Source organism: Oncorhynchus mykiss, chromosome 18, assembly GCF_057628025.1.
Source record: "Oncorhynchus mykiss isolate SJ-2025 chromosome 18, ASM5762802v1, whole genome shotgun sequence".
NCBI classification, from domain to species: domain Eukaryota; kingdom Metazoa; phylum Chordata; class Actinopteri; order Salmoniformes; family Salmonidae; genus Oncorhynchus; species Oncorhynchus mykiss.
Window position 1 is genome coordinate 50,617,890 of NC_143039.1, and position 24,990 is coordinate 50,642,879.

At 41.1% G+C, this 24,990-nt stretch overlaps 1 protein-coding gene, 1 long non-coding RNA gene and 1 pseudogene across 3 annotated transcripts; 2 read left to right on the forward strand and 1 right to left on the reverse strand.

The window, feature by feature from the left end:
* The first annotated feature begins 640 nt into the window (after positions 1-640).
* On the forward strand, positions 641-3,561 carry LOC149975554 (leukotriene B4 receptor 1-like). Its single transcript, XM_090206812.1, has one exon. The coding sequence runs from the start codon at positions 2,100-2,102 to the stop codon at positions 2,985-2,987; it is 888 nt and encodes a 295-aa protein (XP_090062938.1). The 5' UTR covers positions 641-2,099; the 3' UTR covers positions 2,988-3,561.
* A 1,019-nt stretch (positions 3,562-4,580) lies between these two features.
* Positions 4,581-8,539, forward strand: LOC110496936 (uncharacterized). The gene is made up of 2 exons (XR_016488202.1): positions 4,581-6,006; positions 6,462-8,539. It is a non-coding gene; the product is annotated as an uncharacterized LOC110496936 (long non-coding RNA).
* A 13,083-nt stretch (positions 8,540-21,622) lies between these two features.
* LOC110496825 (Ig kappa-b4 chain C region pseudogene) lies at positions 21,623-23,752 on the reverse strand (annotated as a pseudogene). Its single transcript, XR_016488182.1, has 3 exons — positions 23,705-23,752; positions 23,198-23,333; positions 21,623-22,156 (listed from the first exon to the last, which is right to left on the reverse strand). The product of XR_016488182.1 is annotated as an Ig kappa-b4 chain C region pseudogene (transcript).
* Between the last annotated feature and the right edge of the window lie 1,238 nt (positions 23,753-24,990).

The following is a 24,990-nucleotide window of genomic DNA, read 5'->3' on the forward strand; positions in this document are numbered from 1 at the left end:
GAGTAAATCTAATCTTGATGTTTCTGGTCCATTTATCTGTGGTTTGTCCCGTATCTCTCACTCTCCGGATCTCTGTCTGCTCTTATCGAAGTCTGTCTCTGACTCGGTCCATGCCTCTGTTTCTGCTATCAAGTTTTATTAGTGCTATGTACAGGATACACATGGCGTACACTTTCCAATGAAATGCTTACTTGCAGGTTCCTTCTCGACAATGCAACAACAATTATAAAATATACCAATATGAACATAACGTAAATGGCTCAGTAGAATGAAATATATATATATATACAAATATTTTTGTATAATACGGGAAGGCAAAATGTATAGTACAATATTTACACATGTATCAGGGAAGGGGGATTGGGGGGCAAATGTTTTACATTTGGTAGTAGTATAATAGTAAACGCCATGTTGTCTGGCTACACAAGTGATTTGTATGTGGACATTCAACCCTTTGTCTTTCTCCCCGTCAGTCAGTTATATTTCTCTCACTGTGCCCAGATCTCTGCCTCACAATATCTATCATATCTATCACTAAACAATCTATTTTTATGCCTCACTATGCTTGTACCCAACAGTCTCTCATTATTGGCAGGTCCTTCCCTCTAACATTATTTCATTCTCTTCCACAGCGAGGTCCCCTAGTCTCCTCCTCCGGGTGCACACCTGCCTGCACTCGTCTCCGTCCCTGGGCCCGTGGCTGTTGGAGCTGCGGGGGCGGGGGGTCCAGGGCGCTGGCACCACGCTGCAGCTTCCTCTCCCGGGGTACTGAGCTGGCCGACTTTCAGGAGTATCGGGAGCAACTCGGCCTCCTGGTTCGCTGTTACCGTGACGATAGCAGAGGCATGATGCGACGATCGATTGACTGACATCCACAAGAGTAATTTTCTCTTTTCCGTCTTCTGCATTGTTAGCCCAGAACGATTCTGCACACTCCATACCATCCGAATAGATGGGTCTCGATGGACCGCGACTGGAATTGACAGACCCACCCGTCCACATTGTATAGTCACCAGAGGATCAACTCGAGATCATACAGACTCACTTAGACTTGATAAGGATTGGGGATTCTGGTTGGAAACAATGGACTCGCTGTTTGAGATGGTGACGGAGAACTGTTACGATAGAACATTGAGGTTTTAATTGACAAAAGATAATAGTTGGACAGTGAAACTAAGTCCTTATGAAATAAGAGAGAAAATAGGGTGATAGAATAAGAAAAGGTCAATGAAGGGAGAATATGGTAGGCTACATATGAGAACTGATAGTCACTTCCCCCTCAAGTTTCAGAGTTTATTCGCCATGTGCACAGGATACAACAGGTGTAAAACATTAGTGACATTTTTACTTTGATCTCTTTCCCAACAATGCAGTGATAATATAATTCCCCCAAAAATAATAAACCACAAGAATGGAAGTGTGTGTACACATAAATGTTAATCATACAAATGTCCAGTTGTCAATAGTTTCCCATATTGGGATAACATAAGATGGCAATCATGGTAAATGTATGCTAGAATCTGTGGCAGTGAGGAAATTAAAAGTGCAATTATGTTTGAAATGTAGTTTTTCTATTCATGTCACTAGCTGGCAGCATTGAAGTATGGACATAAATTCACGGACAGACAAGAAAAAGCTGTTCCTTTAAGCACCAGCAACACCGAGATGGATTAAATCCATTACGCATTAATCTCTGTAAAACAGTTAAAATCATTTAAACAAGTTAAAATCATTAACGTTAAGAATCATTTAATGGGGGCAAAACATATTTAAAGATCTGTGGCCGGCCCCTTACATCTACAAGCGGCGTTCGATGTTTTGCCTATAGCTTGACACAATCTTCTCTGTCGTGTCTATTTGTGAGAATCGGGTTCGCTCCAGCCTGAATGACAAAATGGAAAGTATCTGTTAACCACACACCCACAGCTCATTCGGAGGAAGATGGCCAGAAGCAGTTAACCCCTATCGCGTTTCATATCACCATGACAAGAGATCAAGAGAAGAGAAACTTGCGAGGATTTCAAAAACGAGAGACATAGAATTAGATGTCTAAAGTCTGTCTTCCAGATAGCTATTAGATCAATTATCTTTCACCGACTATGGACAACCTCAACTCCTCCAACACCTCCAGCTTGGACCCCACCCCCCCGGATTCGGGCCGCCTGATTTCGAGCATCGTCCTGGGGTTGTGCTGTGCGTTGGGCCTCCCTGGTAACATAGCTGTCCTGTTGTTCATCCTGCGCGGCTCGTCCCGACGCCCCAACTTTACCCTGTGCCTCATACTGAACCTGGCGTCCTCTGACATCTTATGCCTGGCCACTGTGCCCATGTGGATTTATTCTCTCCTGCACGGCTGGACTCTGGGCAGTGCCACCTGCAAGCTAGCCACCTTCCTGCTCTACCTCAGCCTGTACGCGAACGTGCTAACGGTCACTCTACTCGGTGTCCAGCGCTATCTCCAGGTGTTATACCCGCAAATGTGGAACCGGCTGGGGCGCAAGGGGAAGGCGGCGCTGGTCCTGGCCCTGTGGGGGCTCGCCTGCGCCCTGACTGCCCCCGCCGTGACCACTCGCTATGTGGGTGATGGCGAGCTCAAGTGCCGGAGACACAGTGAATCCGATGCTGAAAGAGTAGCGGTCCTCATTTTGGAGACCTTTCTGGGGTTTGTGGTCCCATTCTTTGTGCTGGTCACGTCCTACTGCTGCCTCCACCGGCGGGTGAACCAGACGGCGCTGTTCAACAGCGCCAGGTTGACGCGGCTGGTCACCAGTGTGCTGGTCGCCTTCTTTGTCCTCTGGGTCCCCGTGCACATTGTCAACATGGTGGACATTGCCGGCATGGTGCTGCGGGCTTCCCGGCCAGAGGCGTCGGCAGTGCTGCTGCGCCACAGGAGCGCGGCAGCACGTGTCGTCCGGAGCTTCACATTTGTCAACAGCTGCCTGGACCCCTTCCTGTACGCCTTCGCCTCACGGAGGAACTGGAAGTAGCCCAAGCGGGAAGCAGGCCACAAAGATCTGATGTCTGAAGTCGTCCTCTGCAGGTGCGACAAAAGGGATGTGACTGGCATGCCAACCCATAACTCTAACCCTACCCATAACCAACCCCCCTAACCGTAACAAGTCCTTTCACCCTTGCTATTTGTCCTCAACAAAACCCACATTATTTGGTTGCTAAATCTGGGTCTGTATAGCCTGTACTGTCTGTGTATCCATAGATCGCCAAAGGGACTAATCTAGTCTACCCTATCTCCCTTCAAGCTGACCACCGTTGGTGAAATCCTAAATTATATTGCTTCCGTGAGCTTTCTCATGCATAAATAAATTGGTAATGTTTTCATGATTAACTAGATTTTTGGTTTCTCTTGCAGTACACGTAGGCTACTTCTGCTTTGGTTCAGAGGAGCCCCAATTTCCCACTCTAAAAAATCAACTGGGGCATGTGTTTGATTAGCAAACTAGAAATATGTTTGCATTAAATTAATTAATCGTGTTTATGTTCATTGTTTGTTGTACATGACTCAAAGAAAATCCTGATGAATTAAATTAATTCATGTCAATCCAATGAGAATGAGGTCCCTCAAAACAACGACTCTGATATGGTTAGCTATTGAGCATGCTCCAAACCCACCGGATGCACAAAAAGTTCGTAGGAGTGGGACGTTTCATGGACGAATAACCAGGACTTGCAAGAGTACTTTCACCTAATCGTTTGGCATCCTTGATATTAAGGGTAAGTAATTCAGACATATCTACATGAATTTATTTAGTTCAATAGGGTGAGTGATAAATAGTTATTCGACATTTGAGACATTTCTCAGGGGGTGTTTACGTTATTGCGCGTATCCGCGGGCTCATATGTTGCGTTTTCTGCCTAATAAATAAATGTTCATGTATGACTGCGTGTCTCTACCGGTGCCTTGTGATGGCGCTTCAAGTTTTTCAGCTAGGAGCCAGGCTAAATAGCTTAACCAGAGGACCTTTTTCTGCCTCTGTAACATCACATTAGCTCATCAGTAGGATATTTTCCTTTGTATTTGGTCTTCATTGGTCTGTCATGGAAATCATATTTGGCCTTAAAAAAAAAATGTTTTTAAAAATTTAAATATTTAATCTATTTAATTAGGTGAAATATTGCATGTTGTTTTTCTGCTCTCTGGTCCTTATATATATATATATATATGGTTGAGTAACAGTCTTCACATTTCAGTGTATGTAATTATAGATATTGCAAAACTTATTCACAATATAAATATTACTTCTGTTGTATAAACTTTTTTAAATATCTATTTTTACCAGATACATCACAAAATAAAGCAGTTTCCTCGTGCTCTGAGATTTTGTATGCACCTCCTCGACAATACATGATGAGTTAATATTTTTGTCTTTATTATTATTATCTGTTATCATATTTACACTTGCGTTTTAATGATTAAGCTGAAATGCCATGTTAACAAAATATTTATCTACTTTATTTTGTATTTGAGGAAATACGGTATATTTATTTTTGTCATTTGCTAATGCATATTCTTTTTTTTCATTTCAGTGACATATGTGGCATTGCAAACGTGTCACCAGGGAGGGTAGTAGGTACAAATACTTAACATTATAAACTACATCATTATGGAAGAAGCCAACATTATCTGTGCATACAGTTGAAGTCAGAAGTTTACATACACTTAGTTTGGAGTCATTAAAATTAGTTTTTCCTTGGGAGCAAAACGCCTGATGGTACCACGTTCATCTATACAAACAGTAGTACGCAAGTATAAACACCATGGGACCACGTAGCCGTCATACCGCTTAGGAAGGAGACGCGTTCTGTCTCCTAGAGATGGACGTACTCTGGTGCAAAAAGTGCAACTCGATCCCAGAACAAAAGCAAAGGACCTTGTGAAGATGCTGGAGGAAACCGGCAAAAACATATCTATATCCACAGTAAAACGAGTCCTATATCGACACAACCTAAAAGGCAAGGAAGAAGCCACTGCTCCAAAACCGCCATAAAAAAGCCAGACTACGGTTTGCAACTGCACATGGGGACAAAGATCATACTTTTTGGAGAAATGTCCTCTGGTCTGATGAAACAAAAATGGAACTGTTTGACCATAATGACCATCGTTATGTTTGAAGGAAAAAGGGTGACGCTTGCAAGCCGAAGAACCCCATGCTTCACGGTTGGGATGGTGGTGGCAGCATCATGTTGTGAGGGTGCTTTGCTGCAGGAGGGACTGGTGCATGTCACTAAATAGATGAGGGAGGAAAATGATGTGGATATATTGAAGCAAAATCTCAAGATATCAGTTAGGAAGTTAAAGCTTGGCCGCAAATGGGTCTTCCAAACGGACAATGACGCCAAGCATACTTCAAAAGTTGTGGCAAAATGGCTTAAGGACAACAATATCAAGGTATTGGAGTGGCCATCACAAAGCCCTGACCTCAATCCTATAGAGAATTTGTGGGCAGAACTGAAAAGGCGTGTGCGAGCAAGGAGGCCTACAAACCTGACTCAGTTACACCGGCTCTGTCAGGAGGAATGTGCCAAAATTCACCCAACTTGTTGTGGAAGGCTACCCAAAACGTTCGACCCCAAGTTAAACAATTTAGAGGCAATGCTACCAAATACTAATTGAGTGTATGTATACTTCTGACCCACAGGAAATGTGGGAATGATTGTTGCCTCTGATTATCCTCTGTAACAAGTGGACCAATAATCAGAGGCAACAATCAAAGCAGAGAACAATTTTCATGTGCATTTCCACCAATTACTTTTTTTACTGAGAAAGTCTGTGGTATTGCGTGAGGCCGATTGAGTACAAATGGGAAGATAAAACCAAACTTTCGTATCAAATTGCTACGTTTTTCTAAGGAGTTCATGCGCATATCAACTGTACCTCTATCTACATTATTTTGCTGAGCTCGATCGGTACTCTCCACGCATGAAGGAGATCTTTTGACGCAAAGGTGGAGCGGCTGGAAGAATAACATCTCATGGTTGGCCATCTCCAAGGTTTGTATTAAAGTGGTTATGATTATAAAATGCTTTTTATGCCCCTGTCATTACAATTGCGTGAGCATAATTCTCTATACATATGGTAGGCAAATGTGCCAAGAGGTATGCAGGTTTTCACTTAATCAAAACACTTAATCATGTGATTATACTGATTACATCTGCTTCAGCCAGATATGAGGTAATTGGTAAACTCACATGGTGAACTTTTTGGTCAGAATGAAAAACCACCCTGTGTGTGTGGGGTTGCCTCATTTCGTGTTTTGATTTGGTTGAGATCTTGTGTAGATGTTGAGTACTAGTCTTTTGGGCTCCAGAGACCTAAGTATTGTCTACCACACCAATAACCTTGCTCAAAACTTGCAGTTTGCTATCAAGACTGCAGAGTTCTTTTTTTCAAACTGCTGCCTAAAATGCTGAATATTGTCAGAATGGGTTCCCTTTTTCCCCCTCAGGATGACCCAATTACATACAAGACGAGCATGTGTCATCAAGTCCTTGAGCACCTTCCTGAACGAAGACCATTAGAAACTTGTGACGGAATATCTGGTGAGTTACTACATACACTGATGTTAATTCCTTCCCTAGTTCTCCAATGAATGCTTTCAGTGCTCACTGGGATGTCCAACCTTATATTTCATGTTGTACTGTTTTAAAAAAAATATAATGTATGTATCTGTATTACTTTGTACAGACTTAATTTGTTGACAATTTTATGAAGAAAATTATGTTTGTTTTACAATTGACAATTTTATGCTCAGCAATCAGCATATTTAACTTTGCCTTGCCTTGCCACACTTTGTCTAGACTCGGAAAATGTATTTGTCAGATTTTACTCCACAGAACACAGACCTTGAGTCCAACACTTCCATGGAGCTAACTGTAATGGGAGTGTATGTCATACAGAAGGAGGGTGTGGAGCCTGGAGATGACCCAGAGGACATTGGTGTGGAGGCCCTCGGTGGTTTGGGGAACATTGCGATGGCTTGTGCTCTGTTGTTTGGACTGATATACTGTTTGGACCTAAGCTACCCACCAGAACTCAAATACACTTTTGAAGTCCTGCAGAAGATTGTTCTAAATCTGGACGTGCAGAGGTTGTCACAATTCCCCCCCCCAAAAAAACAAGCTCACTCCAGAAGCTTGAAGAAGACTGATATGCAGATTTTGCAGTTCTGCAATGCAGATTTTTTTTTTATGTTTAACTTTGAATGTTTAAAATTTGAGCTCATAAAAATGTTCAAAAGGACTATTTCATTTAGTTTGCTCAAAGGAATGAGACTAAGATTGTTGTCTCATAGGTTGAAACGTCTCCTACGTTTGTTTGTGTGTGGGTGGAGCAGACACAGAGCAGTGTTGTTGAACACATGTTAAATAGGAAGAATACATCATTAATGGTTATAGCCTCCTTAAAATGTAGTATTTGTATTTACAAGGATTTTTTTTTTAAAAGCATTTTATCAACATGGCAAACACAATTGCACACGCAACATTACAGTAATTCTTCACTACCCGTGATTTAATTTGTTTTAAAACGGTGTTAAAATGCATATTGTTGCAGTCGTGCACACATCTTTCTGGGTGATTTGTAAACTTTGTTTTTATTTAGGCCAAGTATATTTTGTAGGCTCCAATGTATAATTTACTGCATTTTTATAAATGTGTTTTAAGAAGTTTAATTGTTGCACTTAGAATTTTAAAACTTGAAATGACAGTCATGCTCAAATCCTGAAACATTGTTTTAAGGCTGTTTTCTTAATGAGCCTTGATTATTTTGTTGGCAAAATATTCTACATGTATTTGTTACAAAGTTGGAAAAAATTGTTGAACTTTAACCTTAAAGGACAAAAGTGCACACATTTTGCAAGACTATTTGTAAACTCTGTTTTCTTGAAGCCACTACGCGTAGGATTTGGAAGTGAATACAGCATTCCCAATTGCATAATTATATGGTTAATATTTGACACAAACAAAATGAGTCTTGGCGAAAATTGGTTTAATTGGTGCGTTTCATTGAGTGCCGGAAGGAATTTAGTCACTTACTGTTTTAGTCAGTAATGAAGTTAAAAATGACAATATGCCAGTAGTAACTGACATATTGTGGAGATGTGTAAAAAAGACTGTAGAGATAATGATGGTAAAGATCTGGTGTAATGTTAGGTCCACAGGAGGTCAGAGTGTCTCTAGTTGCGTAATCCTTCTCGACTGAGTGAACATTGCTTTGGAAGTTCTTTCGTCTCCTACATGCATTGCTGTGTGTGGAAAGGTTCTAAAATGTACCTGTTATTTACTCAACTCATTTAATCCTCTTGGTCTCTTAGCTTTGAAGTTTGCGTCAACCATCCTTCAGAACAGTGTGGTTGCAATTAGGACTGTTGGTTTGTATTCTCGGGTGGCATGGAGGTAAATTGAGGCCTGCTAATATAACTAAAGGGAAGTTTAGCATGAGATGGTTAAAGGGGAGAAAGCCGAGAAGAATAGGGATCTTGGCAGCTGTATGTTAAAGCCAAATATTAAATCAAATGTTTTTGCATGTTGTCCTTTTTTATGTATGTTAGTGGATCTTTAGTAATTGAATTACACTGAATGCTTACTAGCAATGAAAACAACACTAATTGAAACATAAGATTAACATTAGTATAACAGAACCTATTCTAGTTCATACAACAAGGCTGAATGTTGTTGTACTGAAGTGTTTGACCAATGTAAACTAAACTGAAATTAATTTGACGAGACGAAGTAAACAAATAAAATAAATCCAAAGGCAAATTAGTTGAATGTAAATATTAACATGACATTTCACCCACAAATCTATGTGGTGTTCAAATAACACAAGACAAATTGATTTTACTTGATTTATTTAGATGTAATATAGGTAGAGTGATTAAATTACTTTCATCCAATGATACTTTTTTTTGAGGTCATAAAGTGTCAGATTATTTTGTCATACTTGTGAAGTTGACTCATTTGAGCAGTAGAGAAACACTAGTTCTAATGAACAACATTTCTGCCTAAATAGATCAATAAGAGCATGCACTTCAAACCTTGCACCACTCTGATTTCCAACATGGGTCTAACCATGTCAGTTTCAGTCTAAGCCACAACAAGAAGTGACACAACTTGTGAATTGTTTGGAGAACTTGGTAGAACTTGTGATATGTCAGATGTAGCAACACATTTGGTACACGGGCAGACAACTTTATCCACCCTCTCCCTCCTATCTTTAGTCCCCAGTGTAGATGCAAGGATTGACACACCATGAGATTGACATGATACTGTAGTTTAAAACATATTTTGAAACTATAAACAGTTTTTTGGGGTTATGAGAGGATGGTGAAAAGCATGATCTGACGCACACCGCAAAATGTTTCAATAGGTGCTGACTAATGGAAAGTAAACTGGATAAAAATAAATAAAGTTGTACACTACATATGCTCCTAACACCTGAATGTGTATATAGAGTGTGTAACTTTCATTTCATACGGATCTGGGGGAACTTGAACGTATTTTTTAAAAATAAAATCATTTTGGCACATTCCTTCAGATGTTAAGTGGTATATTTTCAAAACTAAATACAAAACTCTAAACTGATAACACTTGTAACACTTGTAATGGCGTATTCATCTTATGTTCAGAACATTTGATTATGCAGTCATTGGGGTTTCATACATTTAACCTGAGTCATTCATGCAAAATCAAAGTTTTCCGTGACATAACATGAAAACATTTCGTTGAGTCACCAATACATCAGATAAGGAGGCTCAACATTTAGTCATTTAGCTACGATTTAATCCAATAGCAAAACAAGACAATATGCACATTTCTAAACTGTTCTTTTTGAAATGCTGAGTAGAAAGAATAGTAGATATAGTATTTTCCACACGATATTTGACTATAACTTGACATGCACAATGTTTTAAATCGTTTGTATCCAATGGCAGGATGTGAGCATGTTGAGAAATGCCAGTCTTACAGTTTTATCCTAATCCAGTACATATCATCAGAAAAAGGAGTATTGTAAAGCAGTTGGTTGATGTAAAACTAGCACAGTGTTGTATGCCCTTTCTGACCCATGCAACATTGTACAAGAACACCTTTTCTACTGATACAGTATCGCCTGTCTCTCTGCTTGAAATTCCTCAGTTTACAGTGTATCATTGATATTCAGATAATGAGTGGAATATATTGTAAAGTGTTGGTCCCATGTTTCATGAGCTGAAACAAAATATCTCAGAAAATGCACAAAGCTTATTTCTCTCAAATTTTAAGCACAAATCTGCTTACATACCTCTTAGTGCGCATTTAGCATTTTCCAAGATAATCCATCCACCTGACAGGTGCACCTTGTGCTGGGGACAATAAAAGGTCCCTTTTATGCCAGTCTTGTGCCACAGATGTATAATAGTTTGACAGATCGTACAATTAGCATGCTGGCTGCAGGAATGTCCACCAGAGCTGTTGCCAGATAATGTAATGTTCATTTCTCTACCATAAGCCACCTCCATCGTCGTTTAGATAATTTGGTTGTAGAAATGGCGTTTTATCGATTGCAATTTGAATGCACAGAGATACTGTGAGGAGATCCGGAGGCCCATTGTCGTGCCATTTATCTGCCGCCATCACCTCATGTTTCAGCATGATAATGTGCATAGAGTTTTGAAACATGAGCCATTTTGATGATCTGTTTAGATGTTTGTGCGTGGAGTTGTGAAAATGTACCACACTTGTGAAAATTGCACCAAAGTGAAACTTAAGTAAAACACCCACTATACACATCACCCAGACTGCCATTACACACTGTGGTCAGAGGAGGGCGACAGAGCTCCACTACTGTCCCTCATGAGAAGGTTTGAAGGAAATAGAGGCAGCAATTCTACTGTTCAGCTTCATTTACCTTCTCCTGGGACTGACAACCACTGTTGAGGGACATCACACACTGTGTGGGCGAGTCAAACTAGGCCCCATTTAATAAATAGTTGTTACAATGTGTGGTTTGTCTATGATTTTAGTATTCTCAGATTTGATATACATTAGGCTGCCTCCATATTCTTCTTACCTTTTCATGGGGGACAGTTGTGAAGCTCTGTCGCCCTCCTTTGACCACAGTGTGAAATGGCAGTATGTGTGATGTTTTTTATTTAAAAAAAAAAAAAATTAACCTTTATTTAAGGTAGGCAAGTCAGTTAAGAAAAAAATCTTATTTTCAATGAAAGCCTAGGAACAGTGGGATAACTGCCTTGTTCAGGGGCAGAAAGACAGATTTTTACCTTGTCAGCTCGGGGATTCAATCTTGCAACCTTTCAGTTACAAGTCCAACGCTCTAACCACTAGGTTACCTGCCATTTTCTTCACTCACTTTGGTTCAATTTTCACACGTATGTGGTACATTTTCACAACTCTAAGCACAAACATTTAAACAGATCATCAAAATGGCACATTTTTCAAAACTCTAAGCACATTTTTAACTGACTGAGTACAACTTGAATACGCCGTCGTACACGTCGATCCAGAGCATCTCAAACATGCCATCTGAACAAGATGGCTCCGATGGAGATGGCAGCATTGCGACAAGTTCTTTGCAGTATTTAGTTTTTTATGTACTATTATTTGCATAGGAAATGTTTTTTGTCATTACATATAGCCGGGAAGAACTATTGGATATAAGCGCGACAGTACCTTACCAGAAGTACCAGCATTACGACTAGGAATACGACTTCCCTGGAGCAGATCCTTTGATCGGCGGAGGAGAGGCACTCGAGGCGGCCTGCTGATTCAATTTAGGAGGGCGCACACCACCCACCACTTCCGAGTATATTACTTGCTAATGTTCAGTCTTTGGAAAACAAAGTTGATGAGCTTAGAGCAAGGGTTTCTTTCCAGAGAGACATCGGGGCCTGTAACATACTTTGTTTCACAGAAACATGGCTCTCTCGGGATACTCTGTCGGAGTCGGTAAAGCCGAGCTGAGCACTCCGCACTCCGCAAGGCAATCAAACAAGCTAAACGTCTGTATAGAGTAGAGGTCGACCCGATTGAGTCTATGGGGGCGCTATTTCATTATTGGATAAATAAACGTGCCCGTTTTAAGCGCAATATTTTGTCACGAAAAGATGCTCGACTATGCATATAATTGACAGCTTTGGAAAGAAAACAGTCTAACGTTTCCAAAACTGCAAAGATATTATCTGTGAGTGCCACAGAACTCATGCTACAGGCGAAACCAAGATGAAACTTCAAACAGGAAATGAGCAGAATTTCTGAAGCTCTGTTTTCCAATGTCTCCTTATATGGCTGTGAATGCACCAGGAACGAGCCTGCGCTTTCTGTCGTTTCTTCAAGATGTCTGCAGCATTGTGACGTATTTGTAGGCATATCATTGGAAGATTGGCCATAAGAGACTACATTTTCCAGGGGTCCGACTGGTGTCCTTTGTCTAAATTGGTGCGTAATCTTCAGTTGCGGGCATTTTCTCCTGGGATTCAGGACAGAAAGCACACTTCCACGAACGATATATAATCAAAGAGATATGTGAAAAACACCTTGAGGATTGGTTCTAAACAACGTTTGCCATGTTTCAGTCGATATTATGGAGTTAATTTGGAAAAAAGTTCAGCGTTTTGATGACTGGATTTTCGTTTTTTTTTTGGTAGCCAAACGTGACGCACCAAACGGAGCGATTTCTCCTAAACAAATAATCTTTCAGGAAAAACTGAACATTTGCTATCTAACAGTCTCCTCATTGAAAACATCTGAAGTTCTTCAAAGGTAAATTATTTTATTTGAATGCTTTTCTGTTTTTTATGAAAATGTTGCCTGCTGAATGCTAACGCTAATGCTAACGCTAAATGCTACGCTAGCTAGCTACTGTTACACAAATTATTGTTTTCCTATGGTTGAGAAGCATATTTTGAAAATCTGAGATGACAGTGTTGTTAACAAAAGGCTAAGCTTGAGAGCTAGCATATTTATTTAATTTCATTTGCGATTTTCATGAATAGTTAACGTTGCGTTATGGTAATGAGCTTGAGGCTGTATTCACGATCCCGGATCCGGGATGGCTAAGTGCAACTGGTTAATCGGAATGGCCGATTAATTAGGGCCGATTTCAAGTTTCCATAACAATCGGAAATCGTTATTTTTGGACATCGATTTGGCCGATAAAAAAAAAAAAGTGTTTTAGTTTTTTACACCTTTATTTAATCTTTATTTGACTAGGCAATTCAGTTAAGAACACATTCTTATTTTCAATGATGGCCTAGAAACGGTGGGTTAACTGCCTCGTTCAGGGGCAGAACGACATATTTTCACATTGTCAGCTCGGGGGATCCAATCTTGCAACCTTAGAGTTAACTAGTCCAACGCTATAACCACCTGCCTCTCGTTGCACTCCACAAGGAGACTGCCTGTTATGCGAATGCAGTAAGCCAAGGTAAGTTGCTAGCTAGCATTAAACTTATCTTATAAAAAACAATAAATCAATCAATCATAATCACTAGTTAACTACACATGGTTGATGATATTACTAGTTTATCTAGCGTGTCCTGCGTTGCATATAATCTGACTGAGCATACAAGCATACAAGTATCTAAGTATCTGACTGAGCGGTGGTCGGCAGCAGCAGGCTCGTAAGCATTCATTCAAACAGCACTTTCGTGCGTTTTGCCAGCAGCTCTTTGTTGTGCGTCAAGCATTGTGCTGTTTATGACTTCAAGCATGTCAACTCCCGAGATGAGGCTGGTGTAACCGAAATGAAATGGCTAGCTAGTTAGCGCACGCTAATAGCGTTTCAAACGTCACTCGCTCTGAGACTTGGAGTGGTTGTTCCCCTTGCTCTGCATGGGTAACGCTGCTTCAAGGGTGGCTGTTGTCGTTGTGTTCCTGGTTCGAGCCCAGGGAGGAGCGAGGAGAGGGACGGAAGCTATACTGTTACACTGGCAATACTAAAGTGCCTATAAGAACATCCAATAGTCAAAGGTTAATGAAATACAAATGGTATAGAGGGAAATAGTCCTATACTTCCTATAATAACTACAACCTAAAACTTCTTACCTGGGAATATTGAAGACTCATGTCAAAGGAACCACCAGCTTTCATATGTTCTCATGTTCTGAGCAAGGAACTTAAACGTTAGCTTTCTTACATGGCACATATTGCACATTTACTTTCTTCTCCAACACTTTGTTTTTCCATTATTTAAACCAAATTGAACATGTTTCATTATTTATTTGATGTATTATATTAAGTTAAAATAAGTGTTCATTCAGTATTGTTGTAATTGTCATTATTACAAATAAAACATTTTTTTAATCGGCCGATTAAACGGTATCGGCTTTGTTTGCTCTCCAATAACCGATATCGGTATCGCCGTTGAAAAATCATAATCGGTTGACCTCTAGTATAGAGTTAAAGTGGAGTCGCAATTCAATGGCTCAGACATGAGACGTATGTGGCAGGGACTACAGACAATCACGGACTACAAAAGGAAAACCAGCCGCGTCACCGAGACCAACGTCTTGCTTCCGGACAAACTAAACACATTTTTTTGCACGCTTTGAGGATAACATAGTGCCACCGACGCGGCCTGCTATCAAGGACTGTGGGCTCTCCTTCTCCGTGGACGATTTGAGTAAAACATTTAAATGTGTTAACCCTCGCAAGGCTGCCAGCCCAGACGGCATCCCTAGCCACATCCTCAGAGAATGTGCAGACCAGCTGGCTGGTGTGTTTACAGGCATGTTCAATCTCTCCCTATCCCAGTCTGCTGTCCCCACATGCTTCAAGATGGCCACCACTGTTCCTGTACCCAAGAAGGCAAAGGTAACTGAACTCAATGGCTATCGCCCCGTAGCACTCACCTCTGTCATCATGAAGTGCTTTGAGAGACTAGTCAAGGATCATATAACCTCTACCTTACCTGACATCCTAGACCCACTTCAATTTGCTTACCGCCCCAATAGATCCACAGACGATGCAATCGCCATCACTGTACTCTGCCCTAACCCATCTGGACAAGAGGAACACCAATGTAAGAATGCTGTTTATTGACTATAGCTCAGCATTCAACACCATAGTACCCTCCAAGCTCATCATTAAACTAGAGGCCCTGGGTCTGAACCCCGCCCTGTGGGGTCCTAGACTTCCTGACGGGCCACCCTCAGGTGATGAAGGGAGGAAACATCCCCTCTACTCTGCTGATCCCACAAGGGTGCGAGCTGAGCCCCCTCCGGAACTCCCTGTTCACCCATGACTGCGTGGCCAAGCACGCCTCCAACTCAATCCTCAAGTTTGCAGACGACACAACAGTAGTAGGCTTGATAACCAACGATGACAAGACAGCCTACAGTGAGGAGGTGAGGGCTCTGGGAGTGCGGTGCCCGGAAAACAACCTCTCATTCAAGGTCAACAAAACAAAGGAAATGATTGTGGACTTCAGGAAACAGCAGAGGGCACACCCCACTATCTACATCAATGGGACCACAGTGGAGAAGGTGGAAAGCTTCAAGTTATTTGGCGTACACATCACTGACAAACTGAAATGGACCACCCACACAGACAGTTTGGTGAAGAAAGCGCAACAGAGCCGCTGCAACCTCAGGAGGCTAAAGACATTTGGCTTGTCAACTAAAACCCTCACAAACCTTTACAGATGCACAATTGAAAGCATCCTGTCAGGCTGTATCACTGCCTGGTACGGAAACTGCACCGCCCGCAACCACAAGGCTCTCCAGAGGGTGGTATGGTCTGCAGAACGCATTACCGGGGGCAAACTACCCGCCCTCCAGGATACCTACAGTATGCGATGTCACAGGAAGGCCAAAAAGATCATCAAGGAGATCAACCCGAGCCCAAGCCCAAGCCCGATCCCAAAATCCAATTTATTTATATAGCCCTTCGTACATCAGCTGATATCTCAAAGTGCTGTACAGACACCCAGCCTAAAACCCCAAACAGCAAGCAATGCAGGTGTAGGAGCACTAATCACGTGTATGTGACCAAAAAAAATGATTTGATTTAGGCCTACTTTTGGAAACTTGACTTATTTCATCTCTCTCTCTCTCTCTGTAATGTGTGCGTGCGCGCACACACACACATTTGCATAAAATATGAGATATTTGCATAGCTGTCCTGCCTCATTGCTCCACATACTTTTAAAACCCCAGTGTTGATCAGTGACTGTTCACTCCTTTCAGAGCCACTGACACGCAGCACAATGATGATGTCACTGATTCTACTGCTGGGAACACTGGGGCTCCTTGTTCAGGGTGAGAGACACTTTGACTAACTTTGATTTATTATGGGTTTGGCTTCAGAGATACACATTTGTTAATTTGACAGTTTTGTTTAAAAGGCTTTGCTTTTATGATATGTTTGTTGTTGTGATAACCTTTCTTCACCTTTGTTTATCTTTCAGAATCATCAGCAGATATAATTCTGACTCAGTCTCCTAAATCTCAGTCTGTTAGTCCAGGAGAGACTGTCTCTATCAGCTGTACAGCCAGTTCAAGTACTAGTAATAATCTCCACTGGTACCTGCAGACACCTGGAGAAGCTCCTAAACTCCTGGTTTATTCTGGTACAACCCGTCAGTCTGGGATTCCAGGTCGTTTCAGTGGGAGTGGATCTGGTAGTCCTTATACTCATTACACTCTGACCATCAGTGGAGTCCAGGCTGAAGATGCAGGAGATTACTACTGTCAGCAGAGTAACAGCTTTCCATTCACACAGTGTTAGAGCGTCATACAAAAACCTTCCTCAGCTAAAGAGGAACAGCTCTGACTCAACAGCTGCAAAGTTACAGAGACTCCTGTATTCTACAGTACTCTAAACTACAAATAATCAAAATATGAAACTACAATACAATAATGTAATTGGTTAGACTATGGATTATGATACTGCACGTATCTCTCAATATATTAAGCAAACATTTTCAATCTTTGTTTACACACCAGGACCATTAAGGATACAGAGCTGTAAAAAATATTTTTTTTAGGACATGTTGAACACAATTCTGAATAGGTTTAGATTTTGTGCCCATTTCAGTACACAATAGCATGAATGTTGAACCTGCCCAAACCCAACTTCCCAACTATTCATGGCCTACTCAACTTCTATACCCCTCCGACTCTGAGAGTGAATACAGTCATATTGATTGCATTCAAGAAGTACTATTTTGACATTATGAGAGTGTATATCTGTCACAAGTAAATCTAGTTCACGCAGCCATATAAAGACCTGAGAGTGAAGTCCACAATTTGCATGTTATGCAAAGTCCAGGGTGAACTGTGGTTTCCCCAGCCCTAGTCAGACACACACAGCTGCCCTAGTCCCAGAGGGTTTGAGGATGGGAGATTGTGAGCTGTGGTGGGGTTGAAACTCAGATTTGGATGAGCAGGGTGACACTCCCAGAATAGAGCAGTACCATGGCCAGATGTTCACCTGTTCCCAGAGATTTCCACTGAGCTTGGAGCACATGGCTTCAGTAATGGTAACATCCAGAGTCATATATTTAGAGACTTAGGCCAACTTTTAGAATTTGTAATATTGTTCTAATTAAGTGATAATGCTTGGGAAGCCGGTGTTTGGAGGATATTTTGGCACTAGTGTTGTTAGGGCCGAGATGAAGTTGAGATAACAATGCTGTGTAACTGTAATTTTCAGTTACATAGCATTGTTTAAATATCCCCCATGTAATGTTAATGGGGAGCTACTATGCCTGCCACAGGATGTTGAAGTGTCATGTAAATACATCATAATGCAGAAACCTCAATGTCCTCTCTAATACATGGCTCTGGTAACATCATAAAGACTGGGGAGTCTAGAGAACATGACTTCAGTATTAGTAACATCATAAATACTGGGGAGTCTAGAGAACATGGCTTCAGTATTAGTGACATCATAAAGACTGGGGAGTCTAGAGAACATGACTTCAGTATTAGTAACATCATAAAGACTGGGGAGTCTAGAGAACATGGCTTCAGTATTAGTAATATCATAAAGACTGGGGAGTCTAGAGAACATGGCTTCAGTATTAGTAACATCATAAAGACTGGGGAATCTAGAGAACATGGTTTCAGTATTGGTATCACTGTAGATATCATTTTGACTGGTATTATATTTGGCCCAATCAGCCAAGCTTTCATGGAGAGAGGTTCATTAACTGAAATGTATCAGTAACATTATTTTCCATGGCAGAGCTCTCCATTTCCTATAGTCCACGATCAGCTCCTGTGTCTTGCTCACATTGAGAGAGAGGTTGTTGTCCTGGCACCACACTGCCAAGTCTCTGACATCCTCCCTATAGGCTGCTTCATCGTTGTCGGTGATCAGGCCTACCACTGTTGTGTCGTCATCAAACTTTTGATAGTGTTGAATTCATGCCCGGCCATGTAGTCGTGGGTGAACAGGGAGTATAGAAGGGGACTAAGCACGCACCCCCGAGGTGCCCCAGTGTTGAGGATCAGCGTGGCAGATGTGTTGTTGCCTACTCTTACCACCTGTTTGGCAGTCAGTCAGGAAGTCCAGGATCCAGTAGCAGAGGGAGGTGTTTACTCCCAGGGTGATGAGATTTGTGGGCACTTTGTGGTGATGAATGCTGTGCTGTAGTCAATGAACAGCATTCTCACATAGGTGTTCCCTTTGTCCAGGTGGGAAAGGGCAGTGTGGAGTGCAATTGAGATTGTGTCATCTGGAGTGGATCTAGGGTTTCTGGCATGATCGTGTTGATGTGAGCCATGACCAGCCTATCAAAGCACTTCATGGCTACCGACCTGAGTGCTACAGGGCGGGAATCATTCAGGCAGGTTAACTTCTCTTTCTTGGGCGCAGGGACTATGGGGTCTGTTTGAAACATGTATGTATTACAGATTCAGCCAAGGAGAGGTTGAAAATGTCAGTGAAGACACTTGGTCCGCGCATGCTTTGAGTACACGTTCTGGTATTCCCTCTAGCCCGCGGCTTTGTGAATGTTAACCTGTCTAAAGGTCTTGCTCACATCGGCTACCGAGAGCGTGATCACACAGTCGTCCAGAATAGCTGGTGCTCTCATGCAAGCTTCAGTGTTGCTTGCCTCGGAGCGAGCATAAAAGGCATTTAGCTCGTCTGGTTCGCTCCCGTCACTGGGCAGCTCACGGCTGGGTTTCCCTTTGTAGTCTGTAATAGTTTTCGAGCCCTGCCACATCCGACAAGCATCAGAGCCGGTGTAGTAGGATTCAATCTTAGTCCTGTATTGACACTTTGCCTGTTTGATGGTTCGTCTGATGGCATAGCAGGATTTCTTATCAGCTTCCGGATGAGTCTCACGGTAGACCTAGCTTTTGAAAATTGCTGACTTTGTTTATCTGTGTGTGTGCACGTGCACGGAGCGTGTATTTGTGTAAATGATGAAAGCTTTGCATAGTTGTCCTGCCTCATTGCTCCACATACTTTTAAAACCCCAGTGTTGATCAGTGACTGTTCACTCCTTTCAGAGCCACTGACACGCAACACAATGATGATGTCACTGATTCTACTGCTGGGAACACTGGGACTCCTTGTTCAGGGTGAGATACACTGACTAACTGTGATTCATGATGGATTTGGCTTCAGAATTAAACTTCATTTGTGAATATTGCAGATAATTTTCTTTATATCTTCTGGTTTTGCCTGATATATTTCATGATAGTATTTGGAAAATAGATATTTGTTGTGATAACCTTACTAATCAGTCATTGTACACTTTTGTTTTATTTTTCAGAATCAGCAGCAGATATAACTCTGACTCAGTCTCCTAAATCTCAGTCTGTTAGTCCAGGAGAGACTGTCTCTATCAGCTGTACAGCCAGTTCAAGTACGGGTAATAATCTCCACTGGTACCTGCAGAAACCTGGAGAAGCTCCTAAACTCCTGGTTTATACTGGTACAACCCGTCAGTCTGGGATTCCAGGTCGTTTCAGTGGGAGTGGATCTCGTTTTCCTTATACTCATTACACTCTGACCATCAGTGGAGTCCAGGCTGAAGATGCAGCAGATTACTACTGTCAGCAGGGTACCAGCGTTCCATTCACACAGTGTTAGAACACCATACAAAAACCTCCTGCAGCTAAAGATGAACTGCTCTGACTTAACAGCTGCAGAGCTACGGAGTCTTCCGTATTCTAAAGTATTCTAAACTCCAATTCTTCGAAATATGACGCATACTGTACATTTCTCTCAATATATTCTCCAAAAAAATGTAAATCTTTGTAAACACACTGGGACCACTAAGGATACAAAGCTGTAGAAAATGCTTTCTTTTTAAGGACATGTTAAGCAAAATTCAGAATAGGTTTATATTTATGCTTTGACTTCTCTTCATATTGTAAGAAGCACCCATTTCAGCATGCAATAGCATGAATGTTGACCCTGTCCAAACCCAACCATTTATGCCCTACTCAACTTCTATATCTCTCCAATCTTGACAGAACGAATACAGTCATATCGTTTCAATTCAAGAAGAACCACTTTGATATTATCGTGATACAGTATATCTGTCACAAATAAATGTAGATCACGTAGCCATATAAAGACCTGAGAGTGAAGTCCCCAACTTGAACGTTATGCAAAGTCCAGCGTGAATTCTGGTTCTCCAGCCCTAGTCAGCTCTAGTCAGACACACACAGCTGCCCCAGTCCCAGAGGGTTTGAGGCTGGGAGATTGTGTTCTGTGGTGTGGCTGAAAGGGATATTTGCATGGGCAGGGTTACTGCAACACTCCCAGAATAGAGCAGCACAGTAGCCAGATGTTCACATGTCCCCAGAGAGTTCCAGTGAGTTTAGAACACATGTCTTCAGTATTAGAAACCTCATGAAGATCCATGTGTTTATAATGTCTTCAGTATTAGTAACATCATGAAGACCAGTAGATTTAGAGCACATGGTTTCAGTATTAGTAACATCATGAAGACCAGTGTGTTTAGAGCACATGGTTTTAGTATTAGTAACATCATAAAGACCAGTGGGTTTATAATAAGTCTTTAGTATTAGTGACATCATAAAGACCAGTGGGTTTATAATATGTCTTCAGTATTAGTAACATCATGAAGACCAGTGGGTTTATAATATGTATTTAGTATTAGTAACATCATAAAGACCAGTGGGTTTATAATATGTCTTTAGTATTAGTAACATCATAAAGACCAGTGGGTTTATAATATGTCTTTAGTATTAGTAACATCATAAAGACCAGTGGGTTTATAATATGTATTTAGTATTAGTAACATCATGAAGACCAGTGGGTTTATAATATGTATTTAGTATTAGTAACATCATAAAGACCAGTGGGTTTATAATATGTATTTAGTATTAGTAACATCATAAAGACCAGTGGGTTTATAATATGTCTTCAGTATTAGTGACATCATGAAGACCAGTGAGTTTAGAGCACATGGATTCAGTTTTAGTCGTACTGTAGATATCCTTTTGACTGGTACCAAACTTGGCCCAATCAGCTAAGCGTTCATTGAGAGAGGTTCATTATCTGAAATGTATCAGTAACATTGTGTTTCATGGCGGAGCTCTCCATTCCTTATGAAAACTAAACAAATCATAAAGAAAAATGTCTAATGGTAAACCTCATTAAAGAATGATATCCAGACACACAATTTAACATTTTGAACGTCTTTATTGTCTCAACATGTCAGAAACAACAGCATTATGGTAATAAGGTTCAGAACACATGATATGAAAGCCAAGCAGATCTATTCAGACATGTGTTCTCTTCTTTGTTCCACTATGCTAAAAGCTCCAGCTGGAGGAAGGATTCCCACACAGGATCCAGCTCCAGGCCACACTGGAGTCAAAGGGGGGAGCTCATTAATCAGAACACTGGTCTCTCCTCAGTGTCTCAGAGAGAGGAGACTGGGAGCCCTGGGTGGCCTCACAGGTCACAGAGCCCACCTTCTTCCACTGGTCGACAGGGAGGGTCAGGGTGCTGCTCCAGCTGTAGTGGCCGTCCTTCTCCAGGACCCCGGGGCTCCCGGTCACCTCCCAGGTGTTGCTGCTGCTGCCGTCCACCTTCCAGCTCAGCTTCCAGTCTGAGGGGAAGCCCTTGTTGGCCAGGCACATGAGAGTGGCCTTCCCCTGCTGCAGCTCCACACTGGAGGGGGGCAGGACTGTCAGGGTGGGACGAACGTCACCTAGGAGACAGGTGGGAAGTTATGGAGAGGGGAACTATCAATCAATCATCAGACTGATATGACAATATTGATGCAGCAGTTTTACATCTTAGCTGTAAATTACATTTTTTTTCCCATCAGTAGGTTTCTGTTCCTCATACAGACAGTCAGTTCATCACACTTCCCTTTGAGTAGCTACTGAAGCATATTATAACTACATGAGATGACTGAAAATACAATCAACTATCTTCAAAATTGTACTATTTAAAATGTGAAATATTCCTCCCTTATTGTAATGGAATAAACTCATAGGAATCAAACTGCATTTCATTATTAATTATTATGATGATTCTTTTAAAGAACATTTCACAGAATGTATGAACAATTCTTAAATGATTAATTAAATTACAATTGGTTGATAATATGCCTGTGCTGAAGAAATCAATTCCAGTTGACTGTAAACATCTAACAATGAAATACATTTAATTTAAAAATCACACTAAAACATTTAAGTTTTACATTTTCGAAAAGAAAATGAATAAAGTTACGTGTAATTTACAAGATATTGTATCAAATTGAAAATAAACCTATATTCATATGAACAGCAGAAAAGCTGGACTTCACAAGATAGCAAGTCTTTTCAATAGATAGCAAATAAAACAACAAATGGGATCAAATAAGATACAAAATAGTAAATAGCAAATAGATAGCAAATCTAAGCAATACCTTGCAGCTGAATGCTGAAGGAGTGAATTAAGTTGAATATAACCATCTTACAACAATTATATACATTTAAAATACACATTTAAATAAAATGAATAGTGATATTATTTACGAGACTAGGTCTGTTAACCAAAAATAATAGCTTAATATTTGAGGTTTAACCAAAATATATTTTCACACAAATGGGGACTCTTATGAACAGAATAACTCTTTAACCAAAAACATAACTATGCATAGCATTTATTTCCATTTTAATCTTAGTTTCCTCTCTCACAAGTTCATCAGTGCATCTATATGCAAGGTCAGAACATTTTCTTTATTAGAGATAGGTAAACTTACTTCCAACATCCAGTCTAGTGCCTCCACCAAAAGTGAACCACAGTGATACGATCTCATTCAGCGGCCGTACAAAAACCTCTGACACTATAGAGACACTGCTTTTGCTCTTTCTAAAGCTACGTTCATCTAAACCACTCTTATTTCAACAGTATCTCTGTTCCAAATGAATACACACTGTATAACCTTGTTTGATATATTACATCTTGAATAGGCATTTTGATTGAACTAAGTTTACTTTAAGGAAAATAAATGCAAAACAAATTCTCGAAGAATAAATATACATTTCTACCTTCTATTTAAGGGAGCTGTAATATTGTTAAGAAAATGAATTGGGATTTTGATATCAGAGGTCAAGATCAAGAACTGAATACTTACTGCCAACACTCAGTTTGGTCCCTCCACCGAAAGTCCACCACAGTGATAGATTCTGATTGACTGGCTGGACAAAAACCTCCAGACAGACACAGAGGGGAATGATAACAGAGACATGGAACTGATGCCCCCTACTGGTACACTCTGGAACTCCAGTAGACTGGACACATTCACTTTCCCCATTGAACTTTCAACATTTTGAAAATGGCTGGTGGACTATGTTGATGTGCAGTGCCTTCAGAAAGTATTCACACCCTTTGACTTTTTCCACATTTTGTTGTCTAACAGCCTGAATTGAATGGGGACTTTTTAAGATAGTTACAGAGTGTGATGGTATGCTTGTCATCGGCAAGGACTCTGGAGTTTTTTGGAGGGATAAATGGAATGGAGCTAAGCACAGGCACAATCTTAGAGGAAAAGTTGGTTCAGTCTGCTTTCCACCAGATACTGTGAGACAAATTCGTCTTTCAGCAGGACAGCAACTTAAAACACAAGACCAAATGTACACTGGAGTTCCTTACCAAGACGACATTGAATGTTTCTGAGTTGCCTTTAAGTAGTTACAGTTTTGAACTTAGATCGTTGACAAAAAATGTGACAATTAAATCCATTGGAAACCCATCTTGTTACACAACAAAATGTGGGAAAAGTCAAAAATCCAATTTTTTACATTATTATGAATAAAAATATCTGCCAGCGGCATTTTGCGGAAGAGTCACACTGTCTGGAACATTCTCCCTAGTTAGTGGGACCTGCTCCATGTGTACATCTGTACATGATTTGTGTCAAATCTGTTTCAATCATGTCTTTGGTCACTTTCACGTGGGTCAAACAAAAACACCCTAATGATTGGCAGGCAATAGAGCCTCCCACAACGCAGGCGATGGCTGCAAGTTGCAACTGGTGAGGAGAAACTGCAGAAACTTGCAGTCAACTACAGTCAAAACTTCATGACCTTTGATCACATGGTTTTTGTAAAGTTCATGCAGTTGTTATGTAGGCTCAAGTCAGAATATGAGAACATATGAGAACTCATGGTTGCTTCCCACTCTTTATGCAAATGACCAGATATTGTCAATAGCTTCCAAATTAAGATAACATAAGATAGCAGTCATGGTAGATTTATGCTAGATTTATCTGTGTCAGGTAGGAAATTTGAAGTGCAATCATCCCACTGGGCAGATGTCATTTCAATGTCTGTTCCACATGTGTTCAACATAATTTCATTGAAATGACGTGGAAACGTGGCGTAGCGGTCTAAGGCACTGCATCGCAGTGATTGAGGCGTCATTACAGACCTGAGGTTGATCCCAGGCTGTGTCACAGCTGGCCATGACCGGGAGACCCATGAAGCATCGCACAATTGGGCCAGCGTCTTCCGGGTTAGGGAAGAGTTTGGCCGGCCTGGATTTCCTTGTCCC

Coding starts and splice junctions, on each gene's coding strand:
- LOC149975554 (XM_090206812.1), top strand. CDS start 2,100: ATGGACAACCTCAACTCCTCCAACACCTCCAGCTTGGACCCCACCCCC.